The 18,403-nt window shown below is 48.8% G+C and overlaps 1 protein-coding gene across 1 annotated transcript; it reads left to right on the top strand.

The window, feature by feature from the left end:
* The first annotated feature begins 237 nt into the window (after positions 1–237).
* LOC103984565 (65-kDa microtubule-associated protein 3) lies at positions 238–4,696 on the top strand. Its single transcript, XM_009402082.3, has 13 exons — positions 238–378; positions 1,074–1,159; positions 1,378–1,584; positions 1,819–2,067; positions 2,165–2,374; positions 2,452–2,607; positions 2,682–2,841; positions 2,926–3,077; positions 3,158–3,245; positions 3,342–3,415; positions 3,498–3,572; positions 3,656–3,896; positions 3,989–4,696. The coding sequence occupies exons 2-13, from the start codon at positions 1,088–1,090 to the stop codon at positions 4,513–4,515; spliced, it is 2,211 nt and encodes a 736-aa protein (XP_009400357.2). The 5' UTR covers positions 238–378; positions 1,074–1,087; the 3' UTR covers positions 4,516–4,696.
* The last annotated feature ends 13,707 nt before the right edge of the window (positions 4,697–18,403 follow it).

Here is an 18,403-nt window from a genome sequence, read left to right as displayed (position 1 = left end):
CAAAGCTCAGAAATGTATTATTGGATTTTTCTCCTCGTCATTTACTGCATTATCTTTACTTTAATAGGGCTGGCAAGGCAGCCATAATTACGACGGCGCCCTTCCCGTCTTCATTGACCCTATTCGGTAACGGTAACAGATCAATATCCGTCCATTTCGAATTCAACGTCCCAGATCATATACCAGCCCAATAAAGTTCACAAAATGGTATCTCCATTTCAAATCAAAACACCTCCATTTCGAATCCTTTTTTGCCCCTTCTCTCTCTCTCTCTCCCTCTCTCTCACACTCGGCGATCTCTGACGGCCAAATCTTGCAGCGAAACTCAGCTTCGCTTTCCTTTGGTTCTTGCATCGATCCCATCTGAGCCCTCTTCAGGTACGCCTCGTTCCGAGATCTCTCTCTCTCCTCCCTCCCCCCCTCCCCCCCCCCCTCCCCCCCTCTCTTTCCTTCTTTTAGCTTAAATTTCTGTTGAAATTTGCCCTATGTTGTTGATGTTTCGAAGATCTAAAGATGGGCGCTCCTCAGCACAATTTTATCTCATCTAGGCTCATACATTCTATGAAATGCTTCTTTGTTTTGATGTTAATATAATGCAGTGATTTGGTTTTGGATGGTTGGATAGTCGGACGTCTTGTTTCGGCTTCGCGGATGGTTTCGGCATCCGAGTAGCTTTAATTTTGTTTCTTTCGAATTGATTTTACTGGAACCTCTCACTAGCGGAGCGAATTGATTTTTGATGTGGTGATCGTGGGTTTCTATTGTTGTCTCTGCTTCTTCTTTAACTTACTCTTTATAATCCATACTCGATTTGACTACTAGTTTCCCCTTACTTGACTTATTAATGTAACCAAATAATTTTGCCGCATGAGGAAAAAAGCTAATCTTGAACATAAATTACTTGAAAAAAATTACCCATCAGTTATTTTCCTCCATTTGGTGTCGTGTAAATCTTGAACATATATGCACCCTTTACTTCGCCATTGCAGACATTTTGGATCTCTCTTTCCTGAACTAATTCCTTTTTCTTCGATGAAGTAAATGCTTTTTATGGACACGTATTCTTTTTGCAGGTCAAATTGGTTGCATGGCTCGTCTATCTAGCGATCAGCTGTTACAATTGGAAACAGCTTGTGGATCTATTCTATATGAGCTTCAGGTTTTCAGTAGCTCCACTAGCTTGTTATATAAAATGTTGTTGTTGAACATAGTTATAGGAGGAACATAAATTATGAATAATATCCTGATCATTGCAACTACTCACTCTCACTGCAGTAATTGTTTCCGCAGCATTATATGTAACAATGTTGCTTTTGAGGACATCAGTAGCTGGCTTATTAATTCATTCAACCTGGTTCATTAATTGTATTGTATCAGATTATATGGGATGAGGTTGGTGAATCTGATGCTGAAAGGGATAAAATGCTCCTCGAACTAGAACAAGAGTGCCTGGATGTGTATAGAAGAAAGGTCGACCAGGCCAACCGTTGTAGAGCTCAGCTGCGACAGGCAATTGCTGACTCTGAAGCGGAGCTTGCAGCCATCTGTTCCGCATTGGGTGAGCCACCAGTACACATTAGACAGGTGTGTCTCAGTTCATGCTTTTGCTATCAGACTTTAGCACTTTCCTGGGTTTAAAATTCTTGGAATGCCAAAACTGATGGATAATTATCTGATGTTGCTTGATCCTATGTTTGTTTGCTGCGATTCTTATCAGTGCATTGCTAGAGTGTAGGTGCTATCCTGCATAAGTAGCTTTTCTAATTTTGAAGCTTTCAATGGGGGGAAATGTATTACGCATCTCAAATGTATTTGCAGTCCAATCACAGTACGGGAAGCTTAAAAGAGGAGCTCAAGTCCATTGGCCCACAGCTAGAGGAGATGCGAAAGAGAAAAGTTGAGAGATGGAATCAATTTTTAGAAGTAATAGAACAGATAAGAAAGATCTCATTTGAGATCACGTCTTCTGAAGGCAACCAATCGAAGTTGGCCGTGGATGAATCTGATTTATCTGCAAGAAGGCTTGAAGACTTGTACAGACAACTAGAGTCACTTCAGAAGGAGAAGGTCTGAAGTGAACTCCTCTGGATCACATTTCATTTGCATAATCGTCAACAACATCACTCATTTGTTCTTGTAACAAATTAACTTTCTTCTGTTACAGAGTGATCGCTTGAAGCAAGTGATGGAACACTTGTCTACCCTGAATGCCTTATGTTCTGTGCTTGGAATTGATTTTAAAGAAACAGTAACAGAAATACACCCTAGTTTGGATGAATCTGAAGTACCAAAGAGCGTAAGCAATGCTACAATCGAAAGGCTATCCATTGCCATAGGGAGATTGCGAGAGATTAAAGTAGAAAGGATGCAGAAGGTAATTGATGCTACTGAGAATGACAATCCTTATCTTACTTGTGCTATAATTCATATTGCGACATTGATTTATGGCAGCTTCAAGATCTTGCCTCTACAATGTTGGAACTGTGGAATCTTATGGATACACCAATTGAAGAGCAACGACTGTTTCAGAATGTGACCAGTAATATAGCTGCTTCAGAATCAGAAATTACCGAGGCCAACACTCTTTCACCGGACTTCCTCAATTTTGTAAGTAAGCAACTACAGCCAAATTTGCTCGGTTGCAGTGATATGTTAGTTATAGGAGCACAATTTTGATGTAGGTGGAGGCAGAAGTTTTGAGACTTGAACAGCTAAAAGTAAGCAAGATGAAAGAGCTAGTCTTGAAGAAGAAAACGGAACTGGAAGAGCTTCGTCGACGAGCACATCTGGTTGCAGAGGCAGAAAATGATGCAGAACTTGCAATCAGTGCTATCGAATCTGGTATCTGTTGATATTTCTGTAATTTCGTGCTATCGAGAGACGGCTCCTTAGCTTAAACTTGGTCTCCAATTCTTTGTGTTGCAGGAGCCATTGATGCTTCTTTAATTCTGGAACAGATAGAGGACCAAATCTCAACAGTTAAAGAGGAAGCATTCAGCAGGAAAGATATTCTCGAAAGGGTAGAGAAATGGTTACCCGCATGCGAGGAGGAGGCCTGGCTGGAGGAATACAATAGGGTCGGGAATCTGAGTAAAATGGTAGCTGTACACTTTTGCTCTGTTCTGTGACTGACATTCTTTTCTCCAATCTATTGCAGGATGAGAACCGCTACAATGCTGGAAGAGGTGCACACTTAGCACTCAAGCGTGCTGAGAAAGCTCGTGCTTTGGTCAACAAGATTCCAGGTTGATATATAGAGACATCTAAGACCAAATACGATTTATATATCTGCATCATGGAAGTTCTGTGACTTCATTTGCTACTTGCTGTATCTTGAGCAGCAATGATAGAGACTCTGGCAGCCAAAATCACACAATGGGAGAAAGAAAGAGGCGTTGAATTCACATACGACGGCGTGAGCATTTCCTCACATGTTTGTTGGTCGTTGATGGTCTTATTAGGAATCCGATCTCCAATTGCTTCTTTCTACCTTGTAGGTGCGTCTTCTGTCAATGCTGGAAGAATACATCATAGTCCGGCAAGAGAAAGAGCAAGAGCGCAAGCGACAGAGGGTTAGCTTTTTAACACAATGATATTCTAGTGGATCAAGTCAGATATTTGTGGCTCGGGATTAACACACAGTAGTACAATTCAGGACCAGAAGAAACTCCAAGGTCAGCTCATAGCCGAACAGGAAGCTCTCTACGGTTCAAAACCCAGCCCTTTAAAGCCTCAAAGTGCAAAGAAACTTCATAGAACATCAAATGGGGGTCCAAGCCGAAGGCTGTCTCTTGGTGGAGCAGCAATGCAGCCTCCTCCCAAGCCTGACTATTTGCATTCCGCAAAGTCTGGACGCTCGACGAAGAAGATAGATGATCTGGGTACCCTTTCCCCTGGTTAGTTTCTTGAATCTCCAGTAGCAATACGACAATGTTTCCCAAATTTTACTATGAACGAGGTCTGTAAAGTCGAGCTCTTGTTTGTATAGGTGCAAGGGGCCTAGATATTGCTGGCCTTCCTATGAAGAAGCTATCCTTCACCGCGCATCAAGAAATGGGTGCGCCACGAAAACCCTTTGCTCCCCTGGCTCCGGTCAACCACATTCCATCGACACCGTCGAGGCCCATTACCTTTGCTTTTGAAGATCACATGACGTCAAAGGGATTGACGTCGACGCCCAGAACTCCAGCTGCAGCGCCAATGGCAACACCATCGAAGCCCATTTCCAGTGCGATCGAAGAGAACGCTAAGCCCATTACCATGACGTCAAACGCAATGCCGGCCCCGACACCCAAAACTCAAGCTACAGAGCCAATGCCAACACCGTCGAAGCCCATTACTGGTGCTGTCGAAGAGAACAAGACATTGAACGCAACGCCAGCCCCAACCCCCAAAACGCCAATGCCTATGCAGGTGGCCACAACGCCTGCTCCGACTTGCCTCAGGGTAGCACCAGTAGAGGAGTTAGAGTATTCATTTGAGGAAAGGAGGCTTGCTTTCTATCTCAGTAGATAAATGAGCTACGTAATCATTATATGAACGCTGGTGCCCAACGCTTTGCGGGACACATCTTTGTTCTAGTCTGTAGTTGATTCAAAGTCGATTCTTCTCGACTTTTGTCAATGTTTACTAAGAATTCTCTTTCATATTCATTGATGATCGAGATCCATTACAGTCGCCGCTGGAATAATAGAGTGCTGGACTCTGTGAACATTTTACATCCGCAAGTTATCATGGGATAGGGAATAGGATATTCATCGTCATATTTACTTTGACTCCTTAAAGAAATTAATCCATCCTCAAGATATTAGTACTAACTCTTTTTGTCCCTCCTTTTTTTTTTCTTAGAACACGGGGGTATTTATACGGGAGCTTAGCGTTACCTAGAGCGCCTGTCCGCAGGGAGCAGGATCGTCAATCTGATGGCGTCTGACATTGCGGTTGGCGTGTCGTGAGGAGGCGAGCCTGAGCGGTCGTTAATGGGCCACGGGTGACGTTTTGGCCCATGCTGGTGACGGGGACCCTGGGTGATGAGTGGTCGAGGAGCACAACGTAGGCGGGCAGGCCGCGCAAGTGTGGCCTCGGGCAACGTACGGTCGAGGAGCACAACGCAGGCGGGCAGGCCGCGCAGGTGTGGTCTCGGGCGGCATGGTGCCGAGGTGCACGACGCAGGCGGGCAGGCCGCACAGGTGTGGCCTCGGGCAACGTGCGGTCGAGGAGCACAACACAGGCGGGCAGGCCGCGCAGGTGTGGTCTCGGGCGCCATGGTGCCGAGGTGCACGACGCAGGCGGGAAGGCCGTGTAGGTGCGGCCTCGGGCAACGAGCAGTCGAGGAGCACAACGCAGGCAGGCAGGCCGCGCAGGTGTGGTCTCGGGCAACGTGTGACCGAGGAGCACAACGCAGGCGTGCAGGCTGCGCAGGTGTGGTCTTGGGCAACATGCGGCCGAGGGGCACAACGCAAGCGGGCAGGCCGCGCAGGAGTGGATTGGACCCCTCACGAGGGGGGGGCGCGAGTGGCCAGGTAGCTTTTGGTCTCCCTGGGAGTCCAGGGGACGAGTCCTTTTCGTGAATCGCCAGTTTTCTAGAAGACCGGCGCTCCCTGCTTGTCTTTTGCCACGCGTAGCGCGCTCGTTGGCTGTCCTGTCAAGCCGCGTTTATGGTGGAATGACGTTTTGGTCATTCCGATGCAACACGCCTCGGGAGGGGAAGGGTCGCTGCTTTCGGCGGGATCATGACTATAACTAATGCGCGGCTAGCCCCCTAAGGGTCTCCCCATCTGTTGTTACTATGCTGCTCTGGGCACTTCCGTTTCGTTTACATCGATTGTCCTTCTCCTTTCACTGAAGGTCGGTAAGGATGGTGTCTTCTTCCTCTTCCTCTTTGTCTTCTTCTTTGGCTAGAATCGGAAAGGGGGTGATTTCGTCGAATCCTGACTCGTCTCCTGACGAAAAGGCGGCTCGGGCCCTTGAGGCCCTGATGTGGCCACACGACCTCGACTTGACTGTGAGCGAGTCGTTGCTCAATCACCTTCGGGGTCTCTATGGCATCCCGAAGGAATTTGTTCTCCTTGCTCCTGAGCCCGGCCAGCGGGCGTACGATCCCATTCCAAGGGGTTTCGCCCTTACCATTGATGCTTTCTAGGCCAGGCTACGCCTTCCCTTGCATCCCGTCATAACCACTTGCATTTCATGGTGGCGCATCTCACCGTCTCATATGGCGCCTAACTCTTGGCGCTATATTATGGCGTTCCTAGGGGAGTGCCACTATGCCAATATTGCCTCGACCCGGTCCCTCTTCCTTTCTTGCTTTCGTCTTTCCAAGGGGTCGGGGGGCTACTATCTATTCGCTCGAGCGGGCTTTCGAGTTAGCGGGGCACCCTCCAGTAATAAGGGGTGGAAGGGCGCTTCTTTTTTGTCAACCACGCAGAGGACTAGGGGTTTGGGGTCCAGTGGGCGGCGCGCGCGATAGACAATATTGTCCCGGCCTTGGATGACGTGGAGCGCCGAGAGCTCCGGAGGCTTAAAGAAATCCTTACAGCCTCGAGGGCCATCCGGAGTATGTCAGAGGGGTCTTAGCCCGGTGCCTCGAGGTATGCCCTAAGGGGTAGTTGTGGGGTTTCTTTTGGGGATTATCTAGTCAGCTAACCAATGTCGGTGCTTCTATGCAGAGATGGTGCTGCTCCAAGCCCTGCGCGATGGGGAAGACCTCGTCGGCTGCATCGTCCCGTTCACCGCCCGTGGCGAGAACTGGTTCGAGGGAGGCTCCGGTGGACGTCGAGGCTAGCCGTCCTCGGAAGAAGGCGAGGGCTTCCATGAGCGAAGTCTCTGGAGAGGCCGCAGTCCAACCGGCGGGGGCCGTCATTGAGCCGGCGGGCCATGTCGGGGGGAGCCTCGGGAGTGGCGAAGCTAGCACCAATAGGGAGGCGGTAGGGGAGGCTTCTCGAGGGCCTTCCGTCCGCGATCTTTGTCGACTGCCGCCCGGGGGGGAGGACGAGCCTTACCAGATGCGGGTGGTGGGCGGTCTCCCGCGGGGCGAGGCCTCCGACCCGTTGGTGGCCCACTGGCAAGGCCTCACCCGTGGCAGCCGGGTGTGGGCTGAGGGGGATTTCGCAGCCGAGTTTGTCCGCGGAGGGCTTCATCCCGACATAGCTCGGGATTTGTATACTCTGTAGGGTAATCATTGTTGGGAAATCATAGGGGGGGCGACATCATATGCGCAGCGGAAGAACAAGAAAACAAAAATCCCCGATTCCCAAAAAGATGTTCATCGTCGTGCGAAGATTGGTGCGCAAAATCCGCAAAAACACAAAACTGCGTATAGAGATTGTGTTACCTAGGGAGATCGTATATCCCTGTTTCCTTGCAGATCCTTAGGAGAGGGTGAAGGAGGTCAAGCGTCCTCCTCTCTAGCGGTGATCCACACAGCAGGGTTGCGACGACGCTCCTCAAAACTCCAGGCCTTCTCTGAGGTGGAGAGGGAGAGGAGAATAGGAAGGGCAAGCAAAGACTCTAGCCTATGAGGCTGTGAATCCCTCCTATTTATAGAGATCCCGTGTCAAAAACCCTAATGGGTCCTTCCCTAGTGGGTATTGGATCTGCATCCAATAAGACAAGGGCTCCGTCGGATATCTCATATCCGAACCTCTACTCATCGCAATGCCTACCATATGTGTGTGACCCTCTAGGCCCAATATCGAGCTGGCCGTGAGTCATACCTGTCAGAACTCCTTCTAACTCAGTGAATTATTATCTCTGTAATAATTCACTCGACTCATCGACTACGGAAGCACTAGGCGACTACGCCGTAGTCCCCAGACGATACAGGGGAATCCAATCCATTGGACCTGTCTGTCCTCAGTTACCATGTACCTATAGTCCCTCATCCATCTAATATCCCAGAGACCGTATATCGAGCATGGTGCTGTCAGACCCATACGGTTTCTACTCGAGTCTCGCTCTAATCGGATTCTCCCGGAGAACTCTTTCTCTCTCAACCCGAATGACCCTGGCCAGGGATTTGTCTGAGCAAGAACACATGGGATATTCCTCTCATGATGCCGAGAGTGGATGATCCTCTGTCGACACTCAATAGCCCTCGTAAGGTCGACTACCACTCCCAATGACCAGTTGTACTAGATCTGGGAACAGCCAAACCTATAAGTCTGGTATCAAAGAGTGGAGCACTCATACAGGACATCCTTGGTGTCTCAAGTCTAAGAACCAGATACACCACTAGGACTACGGAATCGTTGTCTGACAATAAGGCATCATCAACCATCCAGCATTCCGTAAGCGGATCAATCAGTGAACTCATTCTCCAATGAGCACCTGTACTGTATCCCTAGTGTCCCTACACGAGCAGCTATGAGACCAGCTGCATCCATCATATGGACGGGTATACAGCACACCAGTCTATCCGGTTATCACGATGTCCCTCTCGAGTAACCTATGACCGGGATTATTTAGGATATGTGTTTAAAGGTGAATCGATCTCATTATCGTGATTTCATCACGATCCGATTCCCATTGCACAAATCCAAGGACATCACAATATATATGCATTTATGCAATAGTTATAAAGTGATATACGCCAAAATATAATAAGCAAAAAGATTATATATCAAGTCACACGTGCCATCACTCACGTGATTGGCTTGCTGGGCACCTATGACTAGCAATCTCCCACTTGACCTAAAGCCAATCACCTATGTGTCTGATCCCCATCAGACTCCTGTGACGCTCATAGACAATCTGAGACAACGACTTTTTCAGTGGATCTGCAATGTTATCTTCGGATGGAACTCTTTCCACTACTACATCTCCTCGGGTTACGATCTCTCTTATAAGCTGGAACCTCCTCAGAACACTTCTGATGAGACCCGGGTTCCCTTATTTGAGTAATCACCCCATAGTTGTCGCAATATAAGGAAGTCGACTTGTCGCTATCTGTATCGACTCCCAAATCTGTGATGAACTTCTTCACCCAGACTCCCTCCTTTGCTGCATCCGATGCAGCAATGTACTCCGCCTCTGTGGTCGAGTCAGAAGTGGTATCTTGCTTGGAACTCTTCCAACACACTGCTCCTCCATTCAAGGTGTACACATACCCTGAATTCGACTTGCTATCATCGACATCAGACTGAAAACTTGAGTCAGTGAAGCCTTCAACCTTAAGGCTATTACCTCCATATATTAGTAAAAGATCCTTAGTCCTTCTCAAGTATTTAAGGATACACTTTACTGCTTTCCAATGCTCCAAGCCTGGATCCGCCTGATACCTGCTCGTGACACTCAGAGCATGCGCTATATCAGGCCTAGTACATAGCATGGCATACATGATAGACCCTATTGCTGAGGCATAAGGTATCATATCCATGTTCGCCCTTTCTTCTGGAGTCTTTGGGGACATACTCGTAGAAAGCGATATCCCATGTCTCATCGGTATGAGACCTCTCTTGGAATTTTCCATGCCAAACCTTTTGACAATAGTTTCTATGTACCTGGACTGGGACAAGCCAAGCATCCTTTTGGATCTATCTCTATAGATTCTAATCCCCAAGATATAAGATGCTTCTCCTAAGTCCTTCATGGAGAAGTGCCTAGATAACCAAGCCTTTACTGTTGATAGCATTCCTATGTCATTCCCAATGATGAGGATGTCATCCACATATAACACCAAAAAGCTAATAGCGCTCCCACTTACCTTTCTGTATACACAAGGCTCATCTTCGTTCTTAACGAAGTCATAAGATCTGATTGCCTCATCAAATCTTATGTTCCAACTTCGGGAAGCTTGCTTTAGTCCATAAATGAATCTAAGCAACCTACACACCTTATCTGGGCAGTTCTTGGACACGAATCCCTCAGGTTGCATCATATACACCTCCTCCTCCAGGTTCCCGTTGAGGAATGCGGTTTTCACATCCATCTGCCAGATCTCATAATCATAGTGTGCTGCAATAGCCAATAGAATTCTGATGGATTTTAGCATTGCTACGGGTGAGAAAGTTTCGTCGTAGTCAACACCTTGCCTTTGACGATACCCCTTAGCCACTAGCCTTGCTTTATAGGTCTTTACCTTTCCATCTACTCCGATCTTTTTCTTAAAGATCCACTTGCAACCGATGGGTACAATACCTTCGGGTGCATCAACTAGGTTCCAAACCTTATTGGAGTACATAGAATCCATCTCAGAATTCATGGCTTCTTTCCACTTCCCGGAGTCTATACTCATAATAGCCTCCTCGTAGGTCTGAGGATCAATATCCTCTACATCCTCTGCTCTAATATGTCCCACATATCTCTCAGGAGGATGGGATACTCTATCAGACCTGCGTAAAGTTGAAACTTGTGTATTAGATACCTGAACAGACTCGGGCTGTAGAGTGGTGCTTGAGCTTGGTTCTCCAACCTCGCTCAATTCTATCATTCTCCCACTGTCTCCGTCAAGAATGTGTTCCTTCTCAAGGAACACTGCTCTCTTAGCTACAAAGACCTTTTGGTCCTCGAGATGATAGAAGTAATACCCACAAGTTTCCTTGGGGTATCCCACAAATTTACATCGCCCTGTCCTTGATTCTAACTTATCGGGGTTGTGTTTTTTAACATGGGCAGAGCAGCCCCAAATCTTAACAACCTTAAGATCAGGCTTCTTCCCTTTCCATATCTCATATGGTGTAGACACCACCGACTTAGTTGGAACTCTGTTCAGAAGGTAAGCTGCGGTTTCTAGGGCATATCCCCAGAATGAGATGGGTAGGTCAGCGAAACTCATCATGGACCGTACCATATCTAATAATGTACGATTTCTCCTTTCAGAGACACCATTGAGCTGAGGTGTATAAGGAGGTGTCCATTGGGATAATATCTCATGGTCCTTGAGGAAATGAGTAAACTCTGTACTTAAGTACTCACCTCCTCGATCTGATCGAAGAGTTTTGATACTCTTTCCAGTCTGGTTCTCCACCTCATTCTTATACTCTCTGAATTTCTCAAAGGCCTCGGACTTGTACTTCATTAAGTACACATATCCATACCTTGAGAAATCATCAGTAAATGTAATGAAGTAGGAGTAACCTCCAATGGCATGAGTTGACATGGGTCCACATACATCACTATGTATGAGTTCCAACAACTCAGTGGCTCTCTCTCTAGTTCCACTAAATGGAGAGTTGGTCAGTTTTCCACGAATGCAAGGCTCACAAGTTGCATATGACACATAGTCGAATGGATCTAGATATCCATCATTTAGCAACTTTTGAATCCTTCTTTCATGGATGTGACCTAGCCTACAATGCCACAGGTATGCACTGTTCAACTCATCTCGTTTCCTTTTGGACATATTTATATTCATGATATGTGGAGTGGTGTCTAACATAAATAAACCATTATGCAATGTTCCTTTCGTGATGATCTTATCATCTAATAATATCGAACAACCATTGTTCTCAAAAACAAATTTATATCCACTAACTGTTAAACATGAAATGGAGATAATGTTTTTGATAATAGAAGGAACAAAATAACATGCATCTAATGCAATAAAAGCTCCACTAGGCAGATGTAGGGCGACCTCGCCAACAGCTAATACAGCAACTTTTGCTCAATTACCTATCTTGAGGTCCATCTCGCCTCTCTCTAGTCTCCTAGGCCTTGCCAGAACCTGCAACGAATTGCATATATGATAAGCACTACCGGTATCTAATACCCATGTGTTATCATAAGAGTCTGACAAATGGAGACTGATCATGAATGTACCTGAAGCTTCATCAAGCTTTTGTTTCGCCCTTTCTGCAAGGTACTCTTTGCAGTTTCTCTTCCAGTGCCCATCTTTACCACAGTGGAAGCACTGGCCTTTGTCCTTTGTTGGGTCTTTCTTAGCAACCTTTGCTTTACCTTGTTTGCCCTTGCCCTTTCCCTTCTTAAGGGACCTTTCTGCTTTCCTTTTCTTTCTGGTCTCACCAGTGTAGAGAACTGGCTTCTCTTTCTTAATAGTACTCTCTGCCTCCCTCAACATATTGAGGAGCTCTGGGAGAGTCACCTCAAGCTTGTTCATATTAAAATTCATTATGAACTGTGAAAAGGAATCTGGTAGGGACTGAAGCACAATGTCCACACACAAGTTATCCTCTAGGACCATTCCTAGATCTGTGAGTTTCTCTATCCACTCAATCATCTTTAGGACATGGTTCTAAACCGGTGTCCCCTCAGTCATCCTAGCGCGGAAAAGGCTCTTGGATATCTCATATCGTTGAGTCCTTCCCTGTTCCTCAAACAATTTACGGACATGTAGGAGAATGGATCTGGCATCCATCTTTTCATGTTGTCTCTGTAACTCTGGAGTCATAGAGCCCAACATATAGCACTGAGCAAGAGTGGAGTCATCAATGTACTTCACGTAGCGAGCGATCTCATCCTCGCTTGCCCCTTCTTCGGGCGTAGGCATCACTGTATCAAGGACGTACACGATTTTCTCCGCTGTGAGAACAATTCTCAAGTTACGGAGCCAATCCGTATAATTTGGACCAGTGAGGCGGTTGACATCAAGTATGCCACGTAAGGGATTTGAAAGCGACATTTTCTGAAAATAAAGATGTAGCAGAAATGAATAACATGCAGATTTTGCAAGAAATAAACTATCAAGATATGGACTTCTATCTTAATATGCTCCCACTATTTTACTAACGAGTCACGCGACACCCTCAGCACGTGAAACGAAAGTCTCCGACAGACTTCTAGTGGGGATCAGGATCCAATCAGCGTCTTAGTGTAACCTCGAGGGACTCGACCAATCACACTAAGCCTAAAAGGTAGGCAACTCTTGCCGATCACAACTCCTTGTGATTCCCGTCCTGTTCGGCCTCCGAATCACCATGGCCTCGAGGGACTCGACCAACCATGATGCTCGGTTAAGTCAACACCTTCGTTACAAGATGAGTCTGATTTGATGATATACCCTCGAGGGACTCGACCAAGCATACCATGCCCTCAGGTCACCGGTGACATCTCTATGTCGTAAGCAAGATAGCGAATCGCGATATAGGTGAGTCTCGAGGGACTCGACCAACTCAACCTACACCGGGATTCGGTTCCTACTCATAACGATGGAAGGCCACGCGGGTCAATCTAATTGCCTCACGTTTACCGACTTAATATTATCGAGAGATGTTTCTATAATTTGGTCTCCTAATATGACATGTCACACATATACATATTTAATATATATCTACATCGCATGCAAATATATATACATATCTAGTATGTGTATAAGCAATCACACCAGATGATCATGGACCACAACCTAATATGATTAGGCCCGAGCCAGTAGGCCTAATCACTCACATCAAGATCTATGTGTGCAACGGTGCATCTCCATGCCCTGTGATCGTCCATCTCGTCCTCGTCGGTTTCGTCGACATCTTGATGCATCTCCATGCAACACGATCGTCCGTCTCGTGGGTCCCGCTGTCGCATCCACGCTCCCGCTGCGCCTCCTCATGTGATTACAACTTAATCATAGGCACGCAGGCCCGACAATAAACGAGAAATATAATGGAGGTTCGCAGACCTCAATAATAATAATCACAAGTACACACATCACACGGTCCATGATCATCCGTCCACACATCATACATCACATGTATAAATAATCATCATCATGTAGGACTACTAGATAATAATAAAAATAATAATCAACTAAACCTTTTAATTAATTAATATTTTTCTGAAATCAGGGACATGTAGGGAATTTCTCAATTCCTAAGGGTATTTTTGTAATTTGGACAAAAGACAGAAACTGGAATTTCTCAAATTCCGAGGGGCAAAACTGTCTTTTTCCCAGAAAACCCTAATGCCCTTTCCCCTTTTCGCTGCTGCCGCCGCCGCCACCCTGCCGGCGGCGGCCTGTGCGGCGAGGGGCGGGGCGCTGCCCTCGCCTGCGGGCGACACGCCCGCTGGCCCCCGCGGGCGTCGCCGCCTCCGCGGGCAGTTCTGCCGGCGAGGCAGCGCCCGCAGGCGGTGCTGCCTTGCTGGCGGCCGCCCCTGCGGGGTTTTTTGCCCGTGGGAGCAGCGGCCATAGGCGCCGCTGCCCTGCGGTGCCTCAGCCCGCGCTGCTGCCTCGCGGCGCCTCTACCTGCGGGCTCAGCGGCCGCAGGCGCCTCTACCCGCGGGCTGCCAGCCCCGCCGGCAGCAAGCCTGCTGCAAGCAGGCTGCCGGCCGGCTGCTGCAGACACAGCGCTTGCGCATGCGCCGGCGCTGTGCTGCCTGGCTGCGACTGCGGCTGCCGCTGCAGGTGGCTGCAGGCATGCAGATCGAGGGCAGCAACTGTTGCTGCCCTTCCTCGCTTTTGCGTCAACGATTTTGACGTCAAAATTCTTCCTAAACACAATACACGCAGTTCAAAACCAATCATTCGCACGAACAACCTGGCTCTGATACCACTGTTGGGAAATCATAGGGGGGGCGACATCATATGCGCAGCGGAAGAACAAGAAAACAAAAATCCCCGATTCCCAAAAAGATGTTCATCGTCGTGCGAAGATTGGTGCGCAAAATCCGCAAAAACACAAAACTGCGTATAGAGATTGTGTTACCTAGGGAGATCGTATATCCCTGTTTCCTTGCAGATCCTTAGGAGAGGGTGAAGGAGGTCAAGCGTCCTCCTCTCTAGCGGTGATCCACACAGCAGGGTTGCGACGACGCTCCTCAAAACTCCAGGCCTTCTCTGAGGTGGAGAGGGAGAGGAGAATAGGAAGGGCAAGCAAAGACTCTAGCCTATGAGGCTGTGAATCCCTCCTATTTATAGAGATCCCGTGTCAAAAACCCTAATGGGTCCTTCCCTAGTGGGTATTGGATCTGCATCCAATAAGACAAGGGCTCCGTCGGATATCTCATATCCGAACCTCTACTCATCGCAATGCCTACCATATGTGTGTGACCCTCTAGGCCCAATATCGAGCTGGCCGTGAGTCATACCTGTCAGAACTCCTTCTAACTCAGTGAATTATTATCTCTGTAATAATTCACTCGACTCATCGACTACGGAAGTACTAGGCGACTACGCCGTAGTCCCCAAACGATACAGGGGAATCCAATCCATTGGACCTGTCTGTCCTCAGTTACCATGTACCTATAGTCCCTCATCCATCTAATATCCCAGAGACCGTATATCGAGCATGGTGCTGTCAGACCCATACGGTTTCTACTCGAGTCTCGCTCTAATCGGATTCTCCCGGAGAACTCTTTCTCTCTCAACCCGAATGACCCTGGCCAAGGATTTGTCTGAGCAAGAACACATGGGATATTCCTCTCATGATGCCGAGAGTGGATGATCCTCTGTCGACACTCAATAGCCCTCGTAAGGTCGACTACCACTCCCAATGACCAGCTGTACTAGATCTGGGAACAGCCAAACCTATAAGTCTGGTATCAAAGAGTGGAGCACTCATACAGGACATCCTTGGTGTCTCAAGTCTAAGAACCAGATACACCACTAGGACTACGGAATCATTGTCTGACAATAAGGCATCATCAACCATCCAGCATTCCGTAAGCGGATCAATCAGTGAACTCATTCTCCAATGAGCACCTGTACTGTATCCCTAGTGTCCCTACACGAGCAGCTATGAGACCAGCTGCATCCATCATATGGACGGGTATACAGCACACCAGTCTATCCGGTTATCACGATGTCCCTCTCGAGTAACCTATGACCGGGATTATTTAGGATATGTGTTTAAAGGTGAATCGATCTCATTATCGTGATTTCATCACGATCCGATTCCCATTGCACAAATCCAAGGACATCACAATATATATGCATTTATGCAATAGTTATAAAGTGATATACGCCAAAATATAATAAGCAAAAAGATTATATATCAAGTCACACGTGCCATCACTCACGTGATTGGCTTGCTGGGCACCTATGACTAGCAATCATTACGCCGCGACGCTGATGGACCGCGTCCGCGACGCGGGGCGAGTCATTGCCGCCCTGAGTGGCCGCAATGCCGAGCTCCGGAAGCAGGTGGATGAGGTCCGCGCCGGGGGGGGCCTGAGGCGATCGGTCGTCCACCGGAGGCGACTCGCCTTCGAACCGAGCTCCAGACGTCCGAGGCACGAGCTATGGAACTTCAGACGCATCTAAAAGCGTCCGTGGTCGAGGCTTGCTCGGCGAGGGCGGATTCACTAGAGCTAATCTGCCGTTTGGGAGAAGCGCGCACCGAGGCGCGGGGGGCTTCCGAGGCTCTTGACGTCGAGATCCGCCAAAGGCCGGGAAAGGACAAGAAATTGATCGAGGACTACAAAGGTTCCTCGGGCTTTCAACTTGGCCTTGTTCGGACTGGGCGGGTCTTGTATGAATACGGGTATCGGATTGCCCTTGCTCGTTTCAAGGGGCGCCACCCTGACCTAGAGGTCGCGGAAGACCCCTTCGCCTCCTTTCCCGAGGATATGAGCGTCGACATGCCGGACGAGGTCCCTTTTGCTGACAGCCCCGACGCTCCTGGGGAATGAATCTTTCTGTACTTTTTTTCTCTGTTTTGTTGCTTGGGTGTCGATTGCTGATGTAACATGCTTTCTGAATAAATGCAGCTTTCTTCCCAGCTTGTTGTTTGTGTCTCCTGACGTCTCAATATGATTCTGACTTTTGCCTAGTCCCCGTTCACGGAAAGGACTTTTTGAGATTTTGTGTGTTCCAAGTCCTTGGCAGAGGGCGGCCCAACATCGTCGCGAGTCGGTATGTACCGACCCTAACAACTTCGATCACCCGATAAGGGCCCTCCCAATTGGGAGCTAACTTACCACGCGCACGGGTTGGGTCGCTAACCTCGGCCTTCCGTAGGACCAGGTCGCCTAGTTTAATGGGTCGGGGCCGTACCCTTCGGTTGTAGATTCTAGCGACGGCCCTTTTGTAGGAGAGGTCTTTTAGGTGCGCGCAGCATGCCGTTCCTCGAGTAGATCGAGGTCTGCACGCCGTCCCTCGGTCGACACCCTTTCGTCGTAGTTCGCCATCCTTGGGGTAGGCAGAGCTATCTCGGGGGGTAAGATGACCTCAGTCTCGAACGAGAGGCTATAAGGGGACTCTCCGGTGCATCGTCGTGTTCTGGCTACTTGGAGTCTTCAGGCGGGAATGCGACCTCGGGGTCGGGGCCACGTTGGGGGGCGTCGCTTACGACGGAACGAGCATAGGCTTTCCTCTCAAACATACTGGTTCCCCCGACCGCCGGTCCTCCAGTGATGACATCGATGTGGAGCTCCACGGGAACCTCCGGGCGGGGCGAGGGTTCCTTGCTCCGTCGGATGTAGCGGTTGAGGTGGCCTCCGCGGACAAGTTTTTCGATTTGCCGTTTCAATTGGCGACAATCTTCGGTGTCGTGTCCGCTTTGCCTATGAAAGCGACAATGTTTGGACTGGTCGGCGAGCTCTTGCAGGTTCCTCATCAGGATCGGGGCCTTGAGTAACCCTTTCTCCCTTATCTGGAGAAATATCTCCATCCGGGACGCGCCCAGAGGGGGTAGAGGAGGCGCCAGAGCGGGCGGGTCGAAGCGGTTCGGCCTGCGCCAAGTCACGGTGGGCTGTTGCCCACCAGCCGGTTTGGGCCTGACCCTGGGGGGTCGTTCCCCCTTTTCGCCCATCCAAGCCTCAGCCGCAATGAATTGGTTTGCCTGCTGAAGCATCTCAGGAACCGAAGAACTGGGAAGGACGTAATCCGATTAGAAGAACTGGGAAGGACGTAATCCTTTTCGCCCTTTTCGCCCATCCAAGCCTCTCCACGAGGGACCAGAAGAACTGGGAAGGACGTAATCCTGCCATGAACGCCTGCATCAAGAGAGAGGGATGAGCGTCAGCTAACCCCTAGATTTATGTCGCAAAGCGGTTTACGAAGTGTGAGAGGGACTTGTCCTCCCTCTGGTGTAGCCCAAGAAGTAAGGCAATGGATGATTTCGGCCGTGCGCTGGCCAGGAAGTTGAGCTCGAAGCTTCTGGCGAGCTGGTCAAACGAGATAATCATTTCGGTCCTCAAGTCATTGTACCCTATGCGGGCATGTCCTCTCAGGGTTGTGGGGAACGCCCTGCACATCAGAGCGTAAGAGGTTCCATATAGGGCCATTTGGGTGCGGAAGGTCGCTACATGGTTAGCTGGGTCGGTGGAGCCATCGTATGCGTCCAAAGGGGGGAGGCGAAAGTTCTGCGGGACCGACTGATCCCAAATTTCGGGGACAAATGGGGATCCCTGATATGCATCTTCTCCATGCTCTCCTTTTGACCTGCGGATCTCCTTCTGCACCTTGTCGAGCCGCTGACAGACGAGGAGCCGTTGGGCTCGCAAGGAGTCCGTCAAGGCTGAGGAGAGGGCCTCGGGTCCCGCGTGGCCCTCATGGTCCTCCGTTACTCGATCTCCT

This window comes from Musa acuminata, chromosome BXJ3-5, assembly GCF_036884655.1.
Source record: "Musa acuminata AAA Group cultivar baxijiao chromosome BXJ3-5, Cavendish_Baxijiao_AAA, whole genome shotgun sequence".
Taxonomy (NCBI): Eukaryota; Viridiplantae; Streptophyta; class Magnoliopsida; order Zingiberales; family Musaceae; genus Musa; species Musa acuminata.
This window is presented reverse-complemented; position numbering and strand designations above follow the sequence as displayed.